Source organism: Bos mutus, chromosome 16, assembly GCF_027580195.1.
Source record: "Bos mutus isolate GX-2022 chromosome 16, NWIPB_WYAK_1.1, whole genome shotgun sequence".
Classification (NCBI taxonomy): domain Eukaryota; kingdom Metazoa; phylum Chordata; class Mammalia; order Artiodactyla; family Bovidae; genus Bos; species Bos mutus.
Genome location: NC_091632.1, coordinates 42,485,748 through 42,511,012, shown reverse-complemented (window position 1 = coordinate 42,511,012; position 25,265 = coordinate 42,485,748). Strand labels below are relative to the sequence as shown.

Sequence of the window (25,265 nt, the reverse complement as noted above, 5' to 3'; positions counted from 1 at the left end):
ATGACCTTTCATTCATTCAGCAGGTTAAGAGACTGAAACCACTGAGTGCCAAGCTTTGTACTCTTCTCTGTCTTTGAGAAATAGATCCACTGACTTCAGTAAGAATAAGCCAGGAATGGGGACTTCCATGGTAGTCCAGTGGTTAAGAATCTGCCTTCCAATGCAGAGGACACAGGTTCAATCCCTGGTTGGGGAACTAAGATCCCACATGCTACAGGGCAACTAAGCAGGTGAGCTGTCACTACTGACCCTGGCGGGCTCAGCTAGAAAGAAGTCTGCATGCTACAATGAAAGATCCCATATGCTGCAACCAAGATCTGACACAGCCATAAATAAGTAAAAATTAAAAGAGGCCAAGAGCCACAGAATTTACATTTGCCAACTTTATTTCCTTTTTAAAACTGTGGCTTCAGATAAGACTATTCAACTGCACAGATGTGTTTTTTTTTCCTTCTGCAGAGATATAAATCCTTCATCCAGAGTAGTGTAGTATGAAATTGTTAGGTAGGTAGAATGGGGAAAAGGAGTCCAAAATGGCGGTGGCTAAAAGACAAGGAAGGTCAAAGGAAGGTCTGAGGACCAGAGTGAAGACTTCAGGCAGAACAAACAGCACTCCTGGCTAAGCCCAATTTGCATAGGGCAGGCCCAGGTGGAGGAAAAAAATATATAAAAGGAGGAACCAAAGCTCTTTCTCTCTCTCTCTCCCGTGTGCGTGCGCTCTTTAGGTATGTAAAGGTAAATTATTCTACTTTCTTTAGAAAGTTAACTTCAGTCCTGTTTCTATCACAGAATGATTTTCATGAACCATAAAACTACTCTAAAAAAAGCTATTTCTGGTGTTTGTGCTTTACTAATGGGTAAAACTGCCACAGAATTTTAATCAGTAGCAAATCATATAATAAGTTTGTCTTTTTAACATAATGTTATGACTTCAATTATTATTTGAGTTTTCTACTTTGGTTAAAGTTCATACAAAAGAACAAGAAACAAAGCATACAAAACAGACTCTTTTTCTGCTTAAACTCACAAGTGGTAGGTTCACAGGGGCTGGAACAGAAACTGCAAGGGTCTTTCAAAACTCAAGAGTTTTAGATTGAGACTGTGGCGCTTTCTTGCACAAACCATTCATCAGGGCCTCAAAGCTCTGAGCTAAAGGAACTGCTGGGCTGACTCAGTGTGGTATTTCTCATGTCCCTTCATTGTTTGCTTATTAAGCTATGAGTAAAGGCTAAGAGGATTCACACTTCATAAAATCCTTGAATGAGACCTCTCATTCTCTTGAATGAGAATCCGTGCATAACACATGGAGGGCAGAGGCTCCCTAACTGTCAAGGGCATCAGTGTACCTTTCTAAATGCTCTAGGGCTTGGACCCCTCTTCCTACCTCCAAAAGTGATGCTGCAGGCAACATGCCTTAGCAAAGCTTCACTGGCCTTCTGAGACGTGTCAGAGAGAACGAACTACTGGTGTTAAGTGTCTTCCAGATCACTCACAGCTTGTATTCTGCACAGCTGGAGACAGCTGATGCCTTTTACAAGATCATTATTTTAAAAATTGTTTGGCCACCTTGGGTGAGGGGGCGCCCAGAAATAGGCATGCATAAAATGTTCATTCCTTTCATAACTTAAGTCAGGATCTTAAGTGGACTCCTAATTTTCTTCTCTTTTTTTTTCACTACACAGCATGTGGGATGTTAGTTCCCAATCAGGGATTAAGGCCAGGCCCTTGGCAGTGAGACTGCAGAGTCCTAACCACTAGACCACCAGGAAATTCCTAGACTTCACTTTTCGCACTTCACTTCTCTTTATGTGGTAAAGTCAGGATGCTCTTTTTGAATTGTTTTTGTACTTAGTTTGATGGAATGTTCCTCTGGTTTTAGTGCTGCTAATCTCTTGTTTTAAAGATAAAGGAATTTGTGGACTTCCCTGGTAGTCCACTGGTTAAGACTCTGTGCTCCCACTGCATGGGTTCGATCCCTGTTTGGGGAACTGAGATCCCGCATGCTGCATGGCATAGCCAAACTAAAAACAACGTATTGAAAACATTCATCTTAGCAACTTCTAGTAAAAAGATAAACCTAACTTTAATTTACTACTGATTTTACCAAACTGTTAAACTTTATTAAAGAGGATAACCATTTCTTCCCCTAGTTACTAACACCCACATGGTTTCAAATTCCCAAAAAAAGAAGTCTAAAATACCATGCCGTAGAATTTCTTATGCCTTAACTTCCGTAGTGTTTCTCTGCAAAGGAGCCAGGACCACTCCAACATTCCTCTCCTCACTCTCAGAGCTATACAGATTATGCTTTTCAATATATTCTTCGACAAGATCGGGTACCAAGTAGCGAATGCTCTGGCCCCGTCTGAGGGCTCGCCGGATCTTCGTGGAGGAGATGTCATTGGTGATCCATTCGTTCACCAGGTGAATGTTGTTCTGGTGTTTCCACAGCACGTCGGATTCGTAGATGAACTTCTGGGCGTCATTCCCAGCCCGAGTAATACATATGAGTCCATAGTCCCCCAGGATTTTGGTGATATCCTCACTCTTCCATAGATTGGGCACACCAAAGGACTCCAAAAAATCTGCTCCACACAGCAGCTTCACCTTTGGCACACCTGGGAAGAAGAGAAAATAGAGCCTCAGGGATTGTTTTTTTAATAGCTCCTGGCATCAGAATGAATGTGTAGGACTTTCCCCGGTGGCCCAGCAGTTAGGAATCCAGCTGCCAATGCAGGGGACATGGGTTCAACCCCTGGTCCAGGAAGATCCCACGTGTGGTGGGGCAGCAAAGCCCATGGGCCACAACTACTGAGCCTGAGCTCTAGAGCTGGTGCTCCACAACAAGAGAAGCCACCTCAATAAGAAGCCCATGCATGGCAACGAACAGTAGCCCCTGTTCACTGCCACTAGAGAGAGCCTTCGTGCAGCAACAAAGATCCAGTGCAGACAAAAAAAAATGTGTATGTCTGTTTTTCTGAGGAATCATAATTTTTATCAGATTCAGCTTTTCCAAAAAGAGATCCAGACCTGAACCTCAAATGTTCAGGTCTACCTACTGCAGGAGAAATAAGCTCAGGGAGCCTTTGACTCTCCTTTTCTCCTATCAAAAAACTAACATGGGGTGGGGAGTTCCCTGGTGGCCTAGTGGTTATCATTTCAGGCTTTCACTGCTGCAGCGTGAGTTCAGTCCCTGTTTGGGGAACTGAGATCCCACAAGTTGTGTGATGTAGCCAAAGGAAGAACAAAAAAAGAAAGAGAAAAGAAAACTAACAAGGGGCATTTTCCAGGCACCCACACATATTGAATATGAAAGCAAATACAAAGGGGGCTTGCCCAGCCCTAGAGTCTTAACAGCCCTCATTGCTAAGTCCTGGGAAAACATACAGACCTTTCGTTTTTGTTTGCTCTAGGGATTTCTTTTCACTAATATCTTGTTTTTGTTCAGCCCACTTTCTCTTCCGTCCAGGCTTTTCCAACACAGGTGAGTTCTGCTGGGGATCACAGATACTGGCCTCCAGCTTCTCTTGATGGTGTCTATAAAACAAAAAAGCAACAGAATATTTATTTCTCTTTCTCACAATGCTCAACTGAAATATCATCCCTGTGGAGAGGCCTAAGAGCCTCTGACACAATGTTAAAGGTTGGGAGCTGTTAAAAACGTGTAACCACAGGTACACACAATGCCCCATTACTCAGAATGGATACCTTCAAGTACACAGTACTGTCAGGTCAGGATGGATGCTGGCCAAGACACAGCAGCCCTGGGCTCTGGCTGTCAAGAATGGAAAGCAACAGGGACTTCCCTGGTGGTCCAGTGGTTAAGAATCCGCCTGCTAGAGCAAGGGACACAGGTTCAATCCCTGAAACTGAACTAAGGGACTAAATCCCACGTGCCACAACTACTGAAGCCTGCATGGTTATAGCCTGTACTCTGCAACAAGAGAAGGCACTGCAAAGAGAAGCCTGTGCACAGTAACTAGAGAAAGTACTTGTGCAGCAACAAAGACCCAGCACGGTCAAAAATAAACTAAAAAAATAAATTAAAAGAATGGAGAGCAGGGAAACTCCTGGGAGCACAGCAAAAGGTAGCTATTACTATCCTAAGCTGTATGTGTCTGTGTCATAATGACCAGAGTTAACACTGATTATTTACTATGTGTTAACCACTACACCAAATCCATTGCATGAATGATTTGATGAAATCTTCTCAACCCCCATGTCATATTATTATTATCCCCATAATGGAGAGGAAGTACAGGCTTAGAGTTTGTACCCCCAGCTTCTAGTAGAGCCTCTTAGACATAGGAGGTAGTCAAGAACAATCAGATCCAGTAAATGCTTTGGTTACGATAAAGCAACTATAGTACTGCCAGCATTCTATCAGAATTGCTTATTATATCTATCGAGAGAGGAGGACACTGACCAATTTGCCCAAGGTCATTTAGCTTATAGATGGCAGAGCCAGAATCTGAATCCCAGCAGTCTGGCTCCAGAGCCCACACCCTTGACCACTGAGGATTATGGCCTGACTAGGACTTCCCTGGTGGTCCAGTGGCTAAGACTCCACACTCCCAATGCAGGGGACCCAGGTTCAATTCCTGGTCAGGGAACTAGATCCCACATGCCACAACTAAAGATCCCTCATGCTGCAACGAAGATCGAAGATGCCATGCAACTTAACTAAGACCTGGCATAGCCAAATAAATAAATAAAAATAAATATTTTTTAAAAAGAGTATGGCCTAACCTAGTAATGAAGAATTCAATGCTGAGGATAAGGTCTGAGGGTGTGACAAGTGTCTGAAGCCTAAGCGGAAGGGCCCACAGGCAGGATCTGTATGCAGCTTCACTCTGGCTGGCAGGATGCCCACGGCTTTACAGTGGTACAGTTACCCAGGTAACAGGAGCAACATGTGTGAGAGACAACTGTGGGCCCCTGGTGCCTGTAACCCCCTTCCCTCGGGAATGGCTGAGTTGAATCCGGAATGAACAGGAAGGTTACTCTGGAGCCAAAGAGGGCTGGGTGAGGAGGACACAGGAGCCTGGTTTCTGATGGGAGAACTTCTGGCCAACGAACAGAAGTCACCCTCTTCTTCCTGCTAAGCTTCTGGGTAAGTCACTGGGCTGGACATTGTTTGCTGGCTGGGTTCAATCCCACCCCGAAATCACTCCCAGAGGTCCTCAGAGGCAGAGAGATTTGGGAGGCTCTGCACCTTGACAGGTTGGCATGGAAGCCAGACCCTATATTCCACTGTCCTGTCCCCCACACTAGGAAACTGGGACAGTTCAATAGCAGCGTTGGTGGCAGCAGAAGCAGGAACAGTTTCCTGAACTTCAGCTGCAGTTAAGGGGACATGATCTTGAAACAAACCACCACTTCCACTCCTCCAGCCCTTTCAACCTAGACCTAAAGTCCCTTTCTGTTTAAAATGCTCAGAGTGGTTCTATTTCCTATCCAAATTGTAATTAATATGGTTAGAACTGGAAGGTTCAAAGAATAGACATTTCTAATAGACATCTCTAAGAACAGACATGAGACAGAAAGGTTTTTCAGAAAGCCCTTGTGTTTTATACTCAAGAGAAGTTGCTTGCTTAGTAGCTCAGTCGTGTCTAACTCTTTGCAACCCCATGGACTGTAGCCCTCCAGGCTCCTCAGTCCATACGATTTCCCAGACAGGGATACTGGAGTGGGTTGCCATTTCCTCCTCCAGGGGTTCTTCCCAACCCAGGGATCAAACCCACACCTCCTGTGTCTCCTGCATTGCAGGCAGATTCCTTACTCACTGAGCCACCAGGGACATGCCACTCAAGAGAACATTAAGTAATAATTAGATGTTACTCACTCTGGGTTCTGAATCCTTAAACTGGAACGGTTTCAGACTCCTGAGCACAGTGATCTGTGACAACCCCCCATATGCTGTCATGGAAGTAGTGTCCAAACCAGGTCTCTGTGATCAAGAATAATGGCCTCTCTTCCTTAAATCACCTGTCTTCATCTTTCTGTACATATATAAAATTTTACTTATTTGTTTATGGCCGTGCTGGGTCTTCACTGCTGTTTGGGCTTTCCTTTAGCTGTGGCGAGCAGAGGCTACTCTCAAGCACAGGCTACTCTCTAGCTGCAGTGTGCAGTGGCTTCTCACTGCAGTGGCTTCTCTTGTTGCTGAGCATGAGCTTCACTAAATGTAGCACATGGCCTTAGTAGCTGTGGTGCTTGGGCTTAGTTGCTCCGTGGCACAGGGGAACTTCCCAGACCAGGGAATGAACCCGTGTCTCCTGCACTGGCAGGCAGATTCTTTACCCCTGAGCCACCAGGGAAGCCCAATTATCTGCCTTTGTCTTTTATACTTGAGAAGACTGACCACAGTGCCATCATCTTACAGCTTTACCTTTTTCACCAGGGGCACAGACAGACCAAGTATACTTCCTGTTCTTTTACAGGGATGTACACAGTTAACAAGCATGCAAACATCTCAAAACACAATGAAAGACACAAAGGCTGAATGGTACCCAGGCCTGTTCATGTGCTTCGCAGCCTTGTGATGACCCCACACGGGAACTGCAGGACTTCACCATGGTTACCTTAGCACCTTGGCTGTCTCTGTCCACTCTTTCTGAAGACTTTCCCATGTGTCAACTTCTACCCATTTTGAGTTCTTGGTGGCAAGTTCTGCCATGATAACTCGGTGATAGGCAGAGATGAGTCCTTTCTTCTTATATGCATCACCAACTGGAGAAATTATGCCTTTGATAACTTTATATTTTCCTGGGGTAAAGAATTAGACTTCACGTAAGGTATAACAGATTAGATTTTATGTACAGGAAATAGTATCATCAATATGGTTTCATAGTCACAGATCCCCTCCTCCTTTTTTTTAAACAATGATACAGGTTTATTTATTTATTTTTAATTGTGGTAAAATAGACGTAACATAAAATTTACCATTTAAACCATTTTAAGTGTACAATATTGTGACATGTTATACAACCATCACTACAATCCATCTCCAGAACTCTTTCAACTTCCCCAACTGAAATTTCATACCCATCAAACAGACCACCCATTCATCAGCAGTTTATTAATAAATTTTGATTGATATTGCCAAACTGTCTTATGTGTATGTTAGTTGATCAGTCATGCCCAAAACTGCCTTGTAAAAAGCCTTAATCCATTGAATATCCAAGAGCCCATTCCTTCCCAGCACCTGATATTCGACATTATCAGGTTTTAAAAATTCTTGTCAAGGTGATGGGAAAAATATCACTCTATTATTTTAGTTCCCTGATTATTAGTGAGTTGGCACACTCATCCATCTATCAACACATAGCATGATTATTTCCATAACAAAACAAAATGAATCTGTGTATATGCAGGAGAGAAAAAGTTTTCTTTGACCTTCTTAGGGTCCCTGGCTGGGTGTAAACTGACAAAGAATAGATTGACAGGAGAAAAGCATATGAATTAACTTAATGTAAGATTTATGTGACATGGGAACCTTAATAAGGAAATGAAGAGCCCAAGACACAGTTAAACCTAAGTATTCTTACGCTAGGTTTGATGAAGAGTGAACAGTCATGGGGAAATATGATAGAGCAAAGAGTGCAGGAGATCAAACCAGTCAATCCTAAAGGAAATTAATCCTTAATATTCACTGGAAGGACTGATGATGAAGCTGAAGCTCCAATATTTTGGCCACCTGATGCAAAGAGCTGACTCATTGTAAGACCCTGATGCTGGAAAAGATTGAAGGCAGGAGGAGAAGGGGACGACAGAGGACGATATGGTTGGATGGCATCACCAACCCAATGGACACTGAGTTTGAGCAAGCTCTAGGAGACAGTGAAGGCCAAGGAAGCCTGGCGTGCTGTAGTCCATGGGGACACAAAGAGTCAGACAAGACTGAGCGACTGAACAACAGAGAATACAAGGTAAGTGTAGGAGCTTGGGGGAATCCAACAAGGCCTGTCTGCTTTGCATTCCTTTGTCTTCATAGATAAGGATGCTCCATTTCTCTGAGTTTAGGGAGGGCATCTGTCGTGTGAATGTTTTACGGTCTGCTTCATAGGCTTCCCTCGTGGCTCAGCTGGTAAAGAACCCGCTTACAATGCGGGATACTTGGGTTTGATCCTTGGGTTGGGAAGATCCCTTGGAGAAGGCAAAGGCTACCCACTCCAGTATCCTGGTCTGGAAAATTCCATGGACTTTCACTTTCAGGGAAGAGGGGTGGAGGGAGGAGGGCAGAGTGACCTTCTTGCTTCTGCTGTTTCATCAAAATCCTCCAGCTTAAAATGTCCAACAGGCCAAGGTGCCACATTTTATGGCAGTGTATCCTGAACCCCATCGTTGCTGCTGGTTACTGTTCCTACCTGTTCCATTCATGTAGTCCTTGGCCAGCTCAAACAGCCGGAGGTGCATGTTGGTGATAGGATTAAAGGACCCACAAGCAAGGAGAACTACTTCTGTCTTCTCTGAGTTCTCCATGCTGAGAATTTGAAGTTGTTGATCTAAATGGAAAACTCTGACACTTCTCTTATTGCCTACAAAGGAAAAAGAAAGTAAGTTCAGTTCAAGTCTTTTGATGTCCTTCCACATACTCATTTCAAGCAAATGGAGGGACTTTCCTGGCGGTCCAGTGATAGACTCTGCACTTCAATGCAGCGTGCTCGGATTCAATCTCTGGTTGGGGAGCCAAAATCCCACATGCTGCAGTCAAAAAGTAAGAAACAAACAAAAAACATCACTAACAAAAAATCCACAAACCAAACAGATGGAAAAAATGTTTGGCTTCAGTGACTACGCTGGGTGAATTGCAAAAATGGCTCCATTTCCCCACCCTTCCTTTAAAATGTGAATTTATAGCTCTTTTCATAAAGGAATGGAATCTTCCACCCTCTGTGACTCGCTTTGGCCCAAATAACGTGGCACATGGGAAAACATGCCCATTCTGATCCTAGGGCTCTGAGGCATTGTGCACACCCATTCTCTTTTGGACTCCTGCCCTTCCATGAAGACAAGCCCAGGCCAGCACGCTGGAGGATGACAGAACCTGCAGGACAGAGACAGTCCTCCCGCTGACAGCCAGCCAATCGCCAGCTGCCTGGCCGAGGCCATCCTAGATCAGTCAAGCCTCAACCTGCCCAGAAGCACAAGCAGTCAGGTGAGATCAGCTGAGCCTGGATCAGCTGGCCCACAAGGTGGGCCTAGACTTATAAGCAAAACTGAAAGCTTAATGGTGCTGTGACTGCACTATTGTGGCCATGGTTAGCAGATACAGTGACACTGTGCTGTGTGCCACTATGTCTAGTCGCTCAGTCGTGTCTGACTCTTTGAGACCCTCTGGACTGTGGCCCATCAGGCTCCTCTGTCCATGGAATTCTCCAGGCAAGAAGACTGGAGTGGGTTGCCATTTCCTCCTCCAGGGGATTTTCCCGACCCAGGGATCAAACCTGTGTCTCCTGCACTGTAGGTGGATTCTTTATCTGATAAGCCATTGGGGAAGCCCCACAATGACATTATTATCCATCAAATATAACTCCCCAACAACCCGTCCTTCAAAACTGTACTTTTCCTCTTAGTCAACAAGGTCATAGTATCACTTTCAACTGAATAACAGTTTACAATTGACAAACTCTTCTTGATATTGATTATTCCATTTGATCCTTCCAAAACCCTACTGAAGTAATGCATGCCAACTTATTTTAAAATTTAATTTTTTTTAATTAGGAGGAATTTACCCAAATATGTCTTAAAAATAAACTCACACTTTCTATTATTGCTTTTTTTTGATTTTTATTTTATACTGGAGCATAGTTAACAAAGTTGCATTAGTTTCAGGCGTACGGTCAAGCGATTCAGTTATACATATACAGGTATCTACTCTTTTACAAATTCTTTTCCCCTTTACGTTATTACAGAGTATTGAGCAGAGGGACTTGGTGAACCTTTCCAACTCATATCACTCATTTCTAATTACTTCTTTTTTAAAAATATTTTTATTTCTTTTTGGCTGCACTTTGGTGCTATGCACAGGGTTTCTCTAGTTGCAGCAAGTGGGGGCTACTCCTAGTTGCAGCGTGAGGACTTCTCATTGTGGTGGCTTCTCTTGTTGCAGAGCATGGGCTCTAGAGCACCAACTGAGTTGCTCTGCAGCATGTGGGATCTTCCAAGAACAGGGACTGAACCTGGGTCCCCTGTATTGACAGGCAGATTCTTTACCACTGGACCACCAGGGAAGTACCGGTTCTAATTACTTCTTTAACAAACACTCTATTAACGATCAATAAATAAAATACCTTCACTACTGTGAAGTTTAAAATATTCTTACATATCAAATTATGTTTCAAAATAATAATTATGAGCACTTACAAAGATAATTCCAATGATGCCTAAATGCTCAAAGCGCTTTGGGAACTTTTGGGGAATCACCTGTAGAACCTGAAGTATTTTTACGATTAATGTAGAAATACAGTGAATGACCACAAACAAACCAACATTTACCGGATACTTCTCAACTTATAAACTAATTTCATGCACATTATCATTTAATTTTCACCAAAAAGAAAAAGAATGGCCAAGGACATTTACTTTATTCCAAATAATAACCTATTGCTACATATTTAGTTTTTTCAGTTAATCGTCTATCATTAGTCATTTAGGTTTATCTAATTCTCCACTATTACAAACATCTCAAAGAAGAAATAATGAGTTGAAAATGAATTGGAAATTAAGGCTATAAAACCCCTCACTGTGTGCTCCTAAGTCTTGCCAACACTCAAAGACCTGCATAAGGACCATTTATTTATAGCCCAATAGTGTTCAGACCAAATTGCTAGGTTGACCAACTTACTTTTGCTCTGATTTTTTGCTCTCATTGGACAGAGTTACTGAGTGGCGACCCAGGGCTAGAATTCAGGTATCCTGACTCCTAAGTTCTCCAGCACCAAAGAGAAAATTGGGAGGTAAACTGGGGCTGTGTAGATTGGAAATGAGCCCTCCTAACTGAGCAGCTGAGAAATGGCAACTTCAGTTCCATAGATAACAAGAAACTCTGAAGGTTTCTGAGCAATGGCATGACAACAGGGTTTTAGAAAAACAAGGTGATGGTGTAACATGGTTGTATGACAGATTTTATTTTCTTGGGCTTCAAAATCACTGCAGATAGTGATTGCAGCCATGAAATTAAAAGACGCTTGCTCTTTGGAAGGAAAGCTATGATAAACCTAAGCAGCGTATTAAAAAGCAGAAACATCACTTTGCCAATGAAGGTCTGTAGAGTCAAAGCTATGGTTTTTCCAGCAGCCATGTATGGATGTGAGAGTTGGACCATTAAGAAGGCTGAGCACAGAAGAACTGATATTTTTGAACTGTGGTGTTGGAGAAAACTCTTGACAGACCCTTGGACAGCAAGGAGATCAAACCAGTCAATCCTAAAGGACATCAGTCCTGAATATTCATTGGAAGAACTGATGCTGAAGCTGAGGCTCCAGTACTTTGGCCACCTGATGCAAAGAACTGACTCACTGGAAAAGACTCTGATGCTGGGAAAGATTGAAGGCAGGAGGAGAAAAGGGTGACAGAGGATGAGACGGTTGGATGGCATCGCCAATTCAAGGCACATGAATCTGTGCAAATTTTGGGAGACAGTGAAGGACAGGGCAGCCTGGAGTGCTGCAGTCCATGGGGTTGCAAACAGTCGGACACAACTTAGTGACTGAACAGCAGCAAATGGTTGTATGATCCTGACCTGACCATTTAACTTTGTGTCCTCATCTGTAAAATAGAGATAATGGCATGATGTGGCAAAACACTGATCATATTGCCTGGTACAGTGTCAAAATAAATGGTAGCTATTATTTGTGAGGAAGTGATAATACTGATGTCAGGGATGCTATCGGATTAACTGGAAGGGGCAAAGCAAGATAGGAAGTCCAGTTAAAAGTAATGAGAACTTCAGTTTAAGTACAGTCAGTGGGAATGGAAATTAGGAAACATGTATTCAATAAATACTTGAGGTCTACTCCAAACAGTGGCCAGAATCACAGGGACACTGCTAACTGTGAAGAGGAAATAAAGGGGAGAAGGGTCAATAATGTGCCACACAACATTAAAAAAGAGTTCATGGGTTAGAATGATTTAAATGTACCTTTCAATTATCATCCCGAGGATGACACCAGAATTCACTTGGGGCTTACTGCCCCTGCCCACCCGTTACCTGCCCCACCTCATACCCATGCAAACAAAGCACCTATGCTATTATTGGGTGGTCTGGGGAGAGTTGGACTGTGAAGAAGGCTGAGCGCCGAAGAATTGATGCTTTTGAACTGTGGTGTTGGAGAAGACTCTTGAGAGTCCCTTGGACTGCAAGGAGATCCAACCAGTCCATTCTGAAGGAGATCAGCCCTGGGATTTCTTTGGAAGGAATGATGCTAAAGTTAAACTCCAACACTTTGGCCACCTCATGCGAAGAGTTGACTCATTGGAAAAGACTCTGATGCTGGGAGGGATTGGGGGCAAGAGGAGCAGGGGACGACAGAGGATGAGATGGCTGGATGGCATCACTGACTCGATGGACGTGAGTCTGAGTGAACTCTGGGAGTTGGTGATGGACAGGGAGGCCTGGCATGCTGCGATTCATGGGGTCGCAAAGAGTCGGACACGACCGAGCGACTGATCTGATCTGATCTGGGCCCACAGGGAAATTAGGGTGTCTGGCCAGCTACTGAGCATGCTCTCAAGGACCCTGGTGGAGGCTCTGGGTTCAGCTGGAGTCCAGCCTTGGTTCAAGTTTCAGGTACCACTCTCCAGGGAGACTGAGCAGGTCCCGGAGGGACGGAGTTGCTCGCTATTCAGAGAAGGAAGGATGAAAGAGCCTGAAGCACTCCCCCTGCCCTTGGGGATGGGCTCAGGTTTCCAGGTCCTCCCGAGGGGAAGGGCTGAGAAAGGAAAGCTGATCTCTCAGCCTAAAGGAAGCTTTCCCTCTTTTCACATTGGTGACCTGTCTCAAATATCCAGCTCAGTGTTACTAATTCACTGTTAACACAGCCAGCTTTAGACTTCAGACCCTTAAAGCCATAGAAGAATCAAGTTACAGGGAGCTCCTATCATAGCCTAGAGTGGCTTTAAAAGGACTAGGACCTGTCCCTCTCCCCTGGAGAGAACTTCCTCCACATCCCCCAGTGTTCGCAGGGCTGGTGTGTATGGATGGAGGCCCTGGCAGGTGGAGAAGAGGTCTGGAAGCTCTAACAGGACTGTTCTGGATCCTCCGTGCCCTGCTCCAGGTGCTCAGGGACCCGGTCACCATGATTCACTTCTGTCTGGCTCACTCAGCCTATCGCTTGCACTGTTGGCTGCCAAGATCTCACCAGCTCAGGCTGTAAGTGTCCCTCCCCAGCCCACTGTGGCAAAAAGGTCATTTCTTCCTGGGGCTGTCTTGAGGCTTAAGGGCTTCCCTGGTGGCTCAAATGGTAAAAAATCTGCCTGCAATGCAGGAGACCCAGGTTCGATCCTTGGGTCAGGAAGATCCCCTGGAAGAGGGTGCGGCAACCCACTCCAGTATTCTTGCCTGGAGAATACCATGGACAGAGGAGCCTGGCGGGCTACAGTCCATGAGGTTGCAAAGAGTCGGATACCACTGAGCGACTAACATGCTTGGAGGTTTAAGGAAAATTACTTTCAATTTTAAAATTATTACTAAGTTTCAAAAACACTGATGTGTAAACGTTAATGAAACATTTTGGAAACATTAAGTCAGCTTTTAAAACATAAACTTAAAAAAAAACTGGGTTTTCTTGTCACACTTCAGAATGCTCAGTACAATTAAATCTATGTTGCCCGACTGCTAAAGGGATTGACTTGGCAACTCTTCAGATTTACAGCTCTAAAGGTACACTAGTTAGTTAGCATGTTAGTTAGCTCAGTCAAGCCCGACCATGCCACCCCATGGACTGCAGCCTGCCAGGCTCCTCTGTCCATGGAATTCTCCAGGCAAGAATACTGGAGTGGGTTGCCATTTCCTTCTCCAGGAGATCTTCCCAACCCAGGGATTGAACCTGGGTCTCCTGCACTGCAGGCATATTCTTTACCAACCGAGCTACAAGGGAAGCCAAAGGGACACTAATGCTTTTATTAGTAACCTTAAACCCGAGACTCTATTTTAGCTCTGTGTGCCACTGCTTCAAATAGTTTGGAGGTGAGGGGGGCTTCCCTGGCATTCCAGGGGTTAAGACTCCAAGCTTCAAATCTCACATGTCAAAAAATAAAACAAAATAATAAATAAATAGTCTGGGGGTATATTTTCAAATTGCTTATTGTTTTGAGTATCTTCACTGGGGATAAACCTTTGTCTTTGGAGGGGAGATCTGATTCCTACAAGTGCCCTAAAGTCATTCAGTGCTAAATCCAATTAATAAAATAAATAAGAAGGTGAATAACAGTTTACAGTGAAGAAAGAGGACTACTAGTTAAGGTGGAAGATTTTCCTATATGCATGGAAGCTATGTACATGTAATTTCAAAAGAATTTTTAAAATGTTTGAGCAGTAACCACAGACCTTATTTCGTTGTGTAAGTTGTGGTGGGCAGTTAACTCACTCAATGTGAGTTACCCAGTGTGAACCGCAGGGAGGGCTAACATAGCATAAAGGTGTGGTTGGGACTCTCAGTTCAGTTCAGTCACTCAGTTATGTCCAGCTCATTGCGACCCCATGGACTGCAGCACGCCAGGCTTCCCTGTCCATCACCAACTCCTGGAGCTTGCTCAAACTCATGTCTATCAAGTCAGTGATGCTATCCAACCATCTCATCCTCTGTCACCCTCTTCTCCTCCTGCCTTCAAACTTTCCCAGCATCAGGGTCTTTTCCAGTAAGTCAGTTATTCGCATCACGTGGCCAAAGTACTGGAGCCTCAGCTTCAGCATCAGTTCTTCCAATGAATATTCAAGACTTACTTCCTTTAGGACTGACTGGTTTGATCTCCTTGCTGTCCAAGGGACTCTCAAAAGTGTTCTCCAACACCAGAGTTCAAAAGCATCAATTCTTTGGCGCTCAGCTTTCTTTACAAAGTCCAACTCTCACATCCATACATGACTACTGGAAAAACCATAGCTTTGACTAGATGGATCTTTGTTGGCAAAATAATGTCTCTGCTTTTTAATATGCTGTCTAGGTTGGTCATAGCTTTTCTCCCAAGGAACAAGTGTCTTTTAATTTCATGGCCGCAGTCACCATTTGCAGTGATTTTGGAGCCCCCCCAAAATAAAGTCGGTCACCGTTTCCATTGTTTTCCCATCTATTTGCCATGAAGTGATGGGACTGGATGCCACGATCTTAGTTTTTTGACTGTTGAGTTGTAAGCCAGCCTCTTCCTTTCCTCTTTCACTTTCAACAAGAGGCTCTTCAGTTTCTCTTCGCTTTCTGCCATAAGGGTGGTGTCATCTACATATCTGAGGTTATTGATATTTCTCCAGGCAATCTTGATTCCAGCTTATGCTTCATCCAGCCTGGCATTTTGCATGATGTACTCTACATACAAGTTAAATAAGCAGGGTGACAATATATAGCCTTGATGTACCCCTTTCCCAATTTGGAACCAGTTCATTGTTCCATGTCTGGTTCTAACTGTTGCTTCTTGACCTGCACACAGATTTCTCAGGAGGCAGGTAAGGTGGTCTGGTATTCCCATCTCCTGAAGAATTTTCCACAGTTTGTTGTGATCCATACAGTCAAAGGCTTTGATGTAATCAATAAAGCAGAAGCAGATGTTTTTCTGGAACTCTCTTGCTTTTTCTATGATCAACAGATCTTGGCAATTTGATCTCCTGTTCCTCTGCCTTTTCTAAATCCAGCTTGAACATCTGGATGTTCTCTGTTCATGTACTGTTGAAGCCTTCCTTGGAGAATTTTGAGCATTACTTTGCTAGCATGTGAGAAGAGTGCAATCGTGTGGTCATTTGAAAATTCTTTGGCATTACCTTTCTTTGGGATTGGAATGAAAACTGACCTTTTCTGGTTCTGTGGCCACTGTTGAGTTTTCAAATTTGCTGGCATACTGAGTGCAGCACTTTCACAGCATCATCTTTTAGGATTTAAAACAGCTCTGCTGGAATTCCATCACCTCTACTAGCTTTGTTTGTAGTGATGCTTCCTAAGCCCTAGTTGACTTCACATTCCAGGATGTCTGGTTCTAGGTGAGTGATCACACCATCATGGTTATCTAGGTTATTGAGATCTTTTTTGTTTAGTTCTTCCATGTATTCTGGCCACCTCTTCTTAATATCTTCTGCTTCTTTCAGGTCCACACTCTTTCTGTTTTTTATTGTGCCCATCTTTGCATGAAATGTTCCCTTGATATCTCTAATTTTCTTAATACAGATCTCCAGTCTTTTTCTATTGTTTTCCTCTATTTCTTTGCACTGTTCACTTAGGAAGGCTTTCTTCTCTCTCCTTGTTATTCTTTGGAACTCTGATTCATATGGGTATATGTTTCCTTTTCTCTTCTGCCTTTTGCTTCTCTTCTTTTCTCAGCTATTCATAAAGCCTTCTCAGACAACCATTTTGCCTTTTTGCGTTTTTCTTGGGGATGGTCTTGATCACTGCCTTCTATACCATGTCATGAACCTCTGTCCATAGTTCTTCAGGCACTCTATTAGATCTAATCCTTTGAATCTATTTGTCCCTTCCACTGTATAATCGTAAGGGATTTGATTTAGTTTATACCTGAATGGTCCAGTGGTTTTCCCTACTGTCTTCAATTTATGTCTGAATTTTGCAATAAGGAGTTCATGATCTGAGCCACAGTCAGCTCCTGGTCTTGTTTTTGTTGACTGTATAGAGCTTCTCCATCTTTGGCTGCAAAGAATATAATAAATCTGATTTTGGTATTGACCATATCGTGATGCCCATGTGTAGAATTGTCTCTTGTGTTGTTGGAAGAAGGTGTTTGCTATGACCAGTGCATTCTCTTGGCAAAACTCTGTTAGCCTTTGCCCTGCTTCATTCTGTACTCCAAGGCCAAACTTGCCTATTACTCCAGGTTATCTCGTGACTCTCAGACCTGGTTCAAACTGTAGCTTTACCGCTTACTTCAGTATTCTTGCCTGGAGAATTCCATGGACAGAGGAGCCTGGCGGGCTACAGTCCATAGGGTCCCAAAGAGTCAGACACAACTGATCAACTAACACTTACACTTTTACTTTACCGCTTACTATATCAGGTGTTTGTCCTGAGATAAGACATTTAATTTTTCTGAGCCTCAGTTTCTTCATTTGTAAGATAGGAAACCACAGTCTCATCTCATAGGATTGTGTGCATTTTTAAAAATATATATTTACTTATTTGTCTGTGCTGGGTCTTAGTTGGGACAGATGAGATCTTTGTTGAGGTGCTTGGACCCTCTAATTGAGGCTCGAGTCAGTAGTTGTGGTGCCTCAGTATGTGGGATCTTAGTTCCCAGACCAGAGATCGAACCTGTGTTCCCTGCATTGCAAGGCAGATTCTTAACCACTGGACTACCAAGGAAGTCCTGAACTGTATGCATATTAAGCGAAAAAGTAAATTTAAAATGTGACACATTTCCCTGCTAATTATGAACAGTAATAACTCTTTTTATTGCTTGTGGGTCGTCTTTCAGCATTTACAGCCACGGTAACTAAATCAAGGTTCTCAAGATTCCTTAGAGACCAGTGTCACAGTGCCTGCTACATAGTATGTGCCTCATCAGTCGTGTCCAACTCTTTGCAACCCCATGTACTGTGGCCCACCAGGTTCCTCTGCCCGTGGGATTTCTTAGGCAGGAATACTGGAGCACGTTGCCATTTCCTTCTCCAGGGGATTTTTCTGACCCACAGATCTAACCCTCATCTCCTGCATTGGCAGGAGGACTCTTTACCACTGTGCCACCTGGAAAGCCCGCCTGCTACATAGTAGGAACTCGATAAATGCTAACTATTGTCCTTACTGTAGTATCATTAGACAATTTTGTCCTAATGGGATGGATGTCAATTCATCTTTGCTCTGTTTAAAATTTTATTTCTGTGGTTTGACGTAACATTACCATGAAACAGAACCTGAATTTGGTTTCTTAAAGCCATTCATATCACTGAAACAATAATGTACAATGTAACTCACTGTGTTCCATGCAGCCAAGTGACAGTGTTCCTGTTTGCCATCACCATTCTGACCCTCCAGTTCTATGTTCTGCTAAGGTAAGTTCTTTCTCCAGCCACCTCCACACCTGGCAGCTCAGCATGCATGTCTTACCTGTGAGGTTGTTCGGGTGCCCGCTGCTGTTCCTGTTATGTGCTTAAATGCAGCCTGCCCCATTGTTTTGCCCCTATTATCAATGGCAGTCACCTGCTTCACCTCTTTGAAAAGTCAAAACTCTCAGTCCAGTGAGGAGAGCTGGGATTTGGGCAGACAGAGTTTAACTTTTAACCAGCAGTCATACAGGTTAAAAGTTCTACTTCCAGTAATAAGAAGTCCTTAAATGGCAGACAATTAGGGTGCGAATGTTTCACTTTATGGATGCCCAAGAGACCAGAGCCAACAGCCTAACATTAGCTGATGTCTCCAAGGCTGAGGGCGACACGGGCACACTCGACCAGATTATGACTTGACCTGTTATTTCTGATTCTATGTCAGAAATCCATCTTGGCCAAAAAAGTCAGTTAATACCTTTTTCAATGGTCAAATGAAACAAATGCAATTTTATACATTTAAAATAAATTGCAGTCCTAAAAATAAGAAAATTTTTAAAAAATCTGAAAACTGAGATTCCACTTAAGTGATAGGGAAGGACTGGAAACTATGACACCCCTTGTAATTTGCCTAATTCAAATTTGCCAGCTTCTACTAGGAGAGGTTTGTGTACTACTGTTAAGATGTAGGGTGTATTTCCTCACTCTAGAGGCCAGAATTTCCACAAAATGTTTTTTCACCAACATATCAAATTAACATGAATTTTTTAAATGGTAGGATTTCCCTGGTGGTGCAGTAGTTAAGAATGTGCCTGCCAGTACAGGGGACACAGGTTTGACCCCTGGTCTGGGTCACATGCCACGGGGCAACTTGGCCTGTGCACCACAACTACTGAGTCTACGCGCTGCAACTACTGAAGCCTGTGTGCCTAGAGCCTGTGCTCCACAAGAGAAACCACTGGAGGAGAAGCCCGTGCACTGAAACTAGAGAGCAGCCCCTTCTCACAGCTAAAGAAAGCCCGAGAGCCGCGGTGAGGATCCAGCGCAGTCAAAAATAAAATAGTTTTTTAAAGTAGGAAAAAAAAAATGGTGAAGACTGTCCACAAATTAAGAATATTAATAACTCTCAGCATTAAGAATATTCATAACTCAATATTATCATTGATGCTAGCACTAATTTGCAGTCATGGTAAAGAACAAAGGTTCTTAAGAGAAGTGAGTTGCCTGGAGCCAAATGAACTTCATGCCACAATTAGAATTCAAGGGTCAGCACCTTCTGGTTTTATGTTAACAGTGTGGATTTCTTCTAATAAGTAATCAATTAGTGTATGAGCTGGTATATTGATTTGTAGGCCCAGATCTTCTCGATACTGCAGTCAACCTCTCCTTACCAACCTGGTTAGCAATATCATCTTTACTTTCTTCACAGTTGGTAAGTGTGGAGTCATTCTTAATAAGTGTAGTCATATACTTATTGTCTATTTGCCAGATGCTGCTAGAATACAATGGCACCCCACTCCAGTACTCTTGCTTGGAAAATCCCATGGATGGTGGAGCCTGGTGGGTTGCAGTCCATGGGGTCGCTAAGAGTTGGACACGACTGAGCGACTTCCCTTTCACTTTTCACTTTCATGCATTGGAGAAGGAAATGGCAACCCACTCCAGTCTTCTTGCCTGGATAATCCCAGGGACGAGGGAGCCTGGCGGGCTGCCGTCTCTGGGGTCGCACAGAGTCGGACACGACTGAAGCGACTTAGCAGTAGCAGCAGCAGCAGCTAGAATAAAAATGGATAAGATAGGACTTGTTGTTCTGCAAGAGCTCACAGACTGAAACCTGAGAAAAAACTCACATTTAAAATTCATGTGAAGGGGGAGGGGGTTCATGATGTGGGGGACACATGTGCATCCATGGCTGATCCATGTCGATGCATGGCAAAAACCACCACAATATTGTAAAGTAATTACCTTCCAGTTAAAATAAATTAACTCATTTTTTAAAAATGAAATGAAATTCAGATGAAGGAAAACTTTAAAATGCTCCTTAGTGTCTCTTTGAGTTGTCCTACAATTTGAATATGAAACCAATTTAATATTGGGTTGGCCAAAAAGTTTATTCAGGCTTTCTAAATGAACTTTTCAGCCAACTCAATATAAACATTTTGATATTATAAAATTCTTTATAGTTATAATATAAAAATATCAGATTTACCCACTTATTCAATAATTAGATACTGAGAAGACGACATGGGTAGAAACACAGGGACCTCGACTACTTGAAGTCAAAAAGTGATACAGAAGAGTTGGACTCTGAAATGTGTAGAAGTTTTAGGAATACTTTAGCTAATATATTTTAGTTATATTTTCTTTTGTATGAACTTCTAATAGTGATGTGCAATTTAAATAAAGACAATGTCTAAATTTTTATAAAATGAAAACCGTTGTTGGGGTGCCGTAGGCAGGGTTCTAGAGAGAGTCTCTACTAAACCCCAACTCCACAAGAGGCAGTGTGTGCAACAGACAAGAGCACCAGCTATGGAGACTGAGGGAGGCCAGTTCAAATGCCCCACATCCCAAACAGAAGAAGCTATTAATACTTTACCTCCCGGAGCTTTCCAGCCTTTTTTCTAAGGGAATTCCCTGGTGGTAGAGTTATTAGGACTCCATGCTGTCACTGTTGAGGCCTAGAATCCAGTCCTGGAACTAAAATCCCACAAGATGCTTGGTGCAGCCAAAAGAAAAAAAAGAAGGAGATTAAAAAACCTGCTTCGCAGTTTTGCTATAAGATTTAAAGGAGATAATGGGGGAATTATTTTAAAAAAGAACTGTCACAGTTACTATCACCAGCATTGCCAATAGTAAGAACACGACCTCTATTGAGGAAAACCTTAGCCTGACCAACTTTTGAGCACTTTTGTTCCACAACAGATACACAAGGAAACACCGTGATTTAGCTTTGCATTCAAGAATATATTTCTGAATGAAATAATGGCATTTACAGCAACACAGATGGACCTAGAGATTATTATACTAAGTGAAGTTAGAAGTGAAAGTTGCTCAGTTGTGTCTGACTCTTTGTGACCCCAAGGACTATAGAGTCTATGAAATTCTCCGGGCCAGAATACCGGAGTAGATAGCCTTTCCCTTTTCTAGGGGATCTTCCCAACCCAGGGATCAAACCCAGGTCTCCCACATTGCAGGGGCATTCTTTACCAGCTGTGCCACAAGGGAAGCCACAAGTGAAGTCAGAAAGAGAAAGATAATACCACATAGTATCACTTGTATGTCGACTCTAAAGTACGCCACAAATGAACATATCTATGAAACATATCTCCGAAACAGACTCACAGACACAGAGAATAGACTGTGGTTGCCAAGGCAGGGGTGGGGTGGGGAGGGAAGGATCGGGAGTTTGGGATTAGCAGAGACAAACTATTACATACTGGACGGATAAACAACAAGGTCCTAAGGTACAGCCCAGAGAACTATATTCAACATCCTGTGAAACACCATAATGGAAAAGCATATAAAAAAGAATGTGTATAACTGAATCACTTGGCTGCACAGCAGAAATTAACACATTATAAATTAACTATATTTTAATAAAATCTTTAAAAAAAAAGAATATAATATTTCTGAGGCAATTCAACCCAGTAAACTGATGCTGTTCTGCCATCTTTTTAGGTTTTACTGTGCTGCTTATTCGGATGGAACCGGTCCCACAGGCACTAAAGAGGATGTTTTCTGTATTTGGTGTGGGATCCTTCATTGAGGGAGTCTGCACCATAGTGTTAACATTTTTGGCAACCGACTGTGTACGTTTTTAAATACTGAATTTCTAAAGGCTCATCTTAATCTGAAAGCTTGGCTGTATACAATGCACCTTTAGTCTTCAACATTTATTTTCTACCTCAAACTAAAAAAATAGAGATGGAGGCTTCCCTGGTGGTCCAGTGGTTAAGAATCTGCCTTGCAATGCAGGGGACACCTGTGCGATCCCTGGTCTGGGAAGATCCCATATGCTGCAGAGCAACTAACTCCATGAGCTGCAACCACTGAGCCCATGCTCTGCAGCTACTGAAGCCTGTGTGCCTAGAGCCCATGTTCTGCAATGAGAAGCCAGTGCAATGAGAAGCTCGGGTACCACAATGAAGAGTAGCCCCTACCTGCCACAACTAGAGAAAACCTAAGTGCAGTAATTAAGACCCACCACAGCCAAAAAATTTTAAAAATAAACCTTTTAAAAGAATAAAGATGGAGAGAGAGACCTCCTAATTAGATACATGTCACAGTCAAAACATTTCACCAGGGAAATTTAAAAACTCCATGAGAGATATTTCTTTTTGGAGGGTGAATTCCACTTTACCAGAATTATACATACAAAAAAAGTTAAGACATTAATCGACAGTGGAACTGGGTTGGCACATTAAGCAGCAAGCCTTCCATCTCTTGCTAAATTGGTACCTTTTAAAAAATCCTTTCAGCAAAAACATTTAAAGTATGTGTTGCAATTATAAGACAAGTAATTCCTCACAGTGCTCTTTTCTTCCCCAATACAGGCAAAAACCACTCCTGAACTGTACTACTTGTCTGTGCTGCTCTCAGTGAGCAGCTTGGTTTCTACAGGTAATTACAAACTTCCAGAGTAACCTAGCCCTGTCAAAGGCGTGTCAGCCCTTCAAGGGAAGTAAATGCTCAGCTAGGATTGTTATAGGTTGGCCAAAAAGTTTGCTCAGGTTTTCCCACAAGTGGAAACTTACGGTCAACCCGCTAGGTTGCAAGGGGAAGCCCTAGTTCCTCTTAAAGCAGGTGCTCCAAGAAGCACGTAAAAGTGGAGAGCGATTTCCCTGGCAGTCCAGTGGTTAAAACTCCATGCTCCCACTGCAGGGAGCACAGGTTCAACTCCCGGTCAAGGACTAAGATCCTGCAGGCAGCATGGCCAAAAAAAAAAAAAAGAGGAGAGGCTTAGAATGGGATATAAAAAGCCATCCTTCCCTGGGACGTCCTTGGTGATCCGGTGGTTAAGACTCCACGCTCCCACCGCAGTGGGCACAGGTTCAATTCCTGGTCAAGGACTAAGATTCCGAAGGCAGAATGGCCAAAAAAAATGGAGAGGGTTAGAATGGAGTATAAAAGCCATCCTTCTCTGGCAGTCCAGCGGTTAACCCTTTGCCTTCCAAAGCAGGGGCTGTGGGTTTGATCCCTGGTCAGGAAACTAATATTCCATATGCCTTGGGGTCAAAAACCAAAACATAAACGGAAGCAATATTGTAACAAATTCAACAAAGACCTTAAAAATGGTCTACATTAAAAAAAATAAAAAGTCATCCTTCTCATGTTATTTCTGCTCCATTTAATTAGATCCCATTTTTTATCCTACAGTGCTTTTCTCAAGCCTGGGGCTGACTTGGCTGGCCAGTGTGATCCGTCCAAGGCCAGACACTAAATCAACAGTCTGAAGCTAGCATTTGAGCCCTGCTGGTCCCTTGCCTTAGATACGTGTCTTCAGCAGGTTCAATCTTTTCCAGGAGCCTTGTCACCTGACAACTGCCAGCAAGCATATATGACCATCTCCACCCTGCTACTCCTAGATGAAGTGGTCAGTGGAACAGGAAGCACATCAAAACCAGTCATTAGGAAGAAAGCTGTCAGGTGACAGTTTTATGAGCACTGATGATGGATAAAGATGAACAGTTCAACCAAAATCACTGGGTCGACATCACAACCAAATTCAGCCTCAATAAGGATCTCCTATTAGATATTCTTAAGATCATCACTTGGACTTTCTGAACCTCCTTTATTCTGTTTCAGTAAAGTTAGTAGCATCTACTGGATGACTGTGATAAAAATAAGTACAGAGAAGGAAAAATAAAAATAAAAATCTTAGTAATGAACAAGGGGTCTAATTTCAAAAAAAAAAACAGTGATCCAGACTGTATATTTGAACAAGGTCAATCTATCGCTTCTTTAAAAGTGCAGTAGGAACTTTTAGAGTAAAAATCATCATGAACTCCTCCACCTGGTGACACCAATCTCTTGCATCATGACAGTAAACTGCTCTCTAGAGAAAACAGCCAACTGACCTGCCATGCTACCCTGTCTTCTGGCTTGTTTTGTATGTATTCACAGATTCTGAGGGGTTTTAAGAAGGAACTAGCCACTCACAGATGCTCTCAAGTCTTTGGGATGGGGAGAAAATGGTGTTTCTTGAGGAAAAAGAAGAGTATTTCTTGGCAGAAGAAATAAGTTCATTTAAAAAAATATTTATTTATTTGGCTGCACCAGGTCTTAGCTGTGGGTTTTTTTTTCTTTTTTTTTTAGTTGCAGCATTTGAGATCTTTAGTTGAGGCATGTGGGATCTAAGTTCTTGTTCCTTCTGGGACTTCACTGGGAGTGTGGAATCTTAGCCACTGGACTGCCCAGGAAGTCCCAGAAGGAACAAGTTTAATACAAACATCTCCAAGCACATTGATGACAGACACAGACCTTCACAAACGGGAATGACTGCTTTCCATCTGCTTCTCTGTTCAGGTGGTACCTGCTGCAGGAGGTACCACCTGAACACACTATCCATTCTCCACACCAACACTTACTGAACACGTTCCACGTTCCAAACATTGCACTAAAACTTAGGAATTAGAAACTCGAGTAACTCGTATGTTGACAGTGAAATCCCCTTAAGTAATTCTCTTACTATGATTAACAGAAACTATTTAAAAATAACATGGGCTTCCCTGGTGACTCAGATGGTAAAGAATCTGCCTGCAATAAGGAGACCCAGGTTCAGTCCCTGGGTCAGGAAGATCCCCTGGAGGAGGGAATGCCTGCTTACACCAGTATTCTTGCCTGGGAAATCCCATAGACGGAGGAGCCTGGAGGGATACTGTCCATGGGATCCCAAAGAGTCGGACATGACTGAGCAACTAACACTTTCACTTTTAACAGCCTTTTTACATTCTTTAGATCTTATTAACATGTCAAATAAATGTCAAATGTCAATTTACCTCAAGATTTTTATCAGAAGTTTCTTTTTTTTTTCTGAACTATCTTGCCACCGGGCTTCCCTGATAGCTCA

General features: G+C 43.0%; 1 protein-coding gene and 1 non-coding gene across 6 annotated transcripts in view; one reads left to right on the top strand and one right to left on the bottom strand.

Moving 5' to 3' along the window:
• Positions 1–365: 365 nt before the first annotated feature.
• NMNAT1 (nicotinamide nucleotide adenylyltransferase 1) overlaps positions 366–25,265 on the bottom strand; it is a 30,060-nt gene continuing 5,160 nt past the window's right edge. For 2 of the 5 annotated variants that reach the window (XM_070385209.1, XM_070385210.1), the window contains exons 3-7: positions 20,793–20,911; positions 8,370–8,540; positions 6,585–6,768; positions 3,392–3,537; positions 366–2,618 (exon numbers count right to left, since the gene is read on the bottom strand). In XM_070385209.1, the coding sequence (XP_070241310.1) occupies positions 2,218–2,618; positions 3,392–3,537; positions 6,585–6,768; positions 8,370–8,484 (846 nt within the window). In that variant the 5' untranslated portion in view covers positions 8,485–8,540; positions 20,793–20,911 and the 3' untranslated portion in view covers positions 366–2,217. The other 3 variants (XM_070385211.1, XM_070385212.1, XM_005892709.2) reach the window with 3 other exon arrangements.
• On the top strand, positions 4,541–4,613 carry TRNAG-CCC (transfer RNA glycine (anticodon CCC)). The gene has a single exon. It is a non-coding gene; the product is annotated as a tRNA-Gly (tRNA).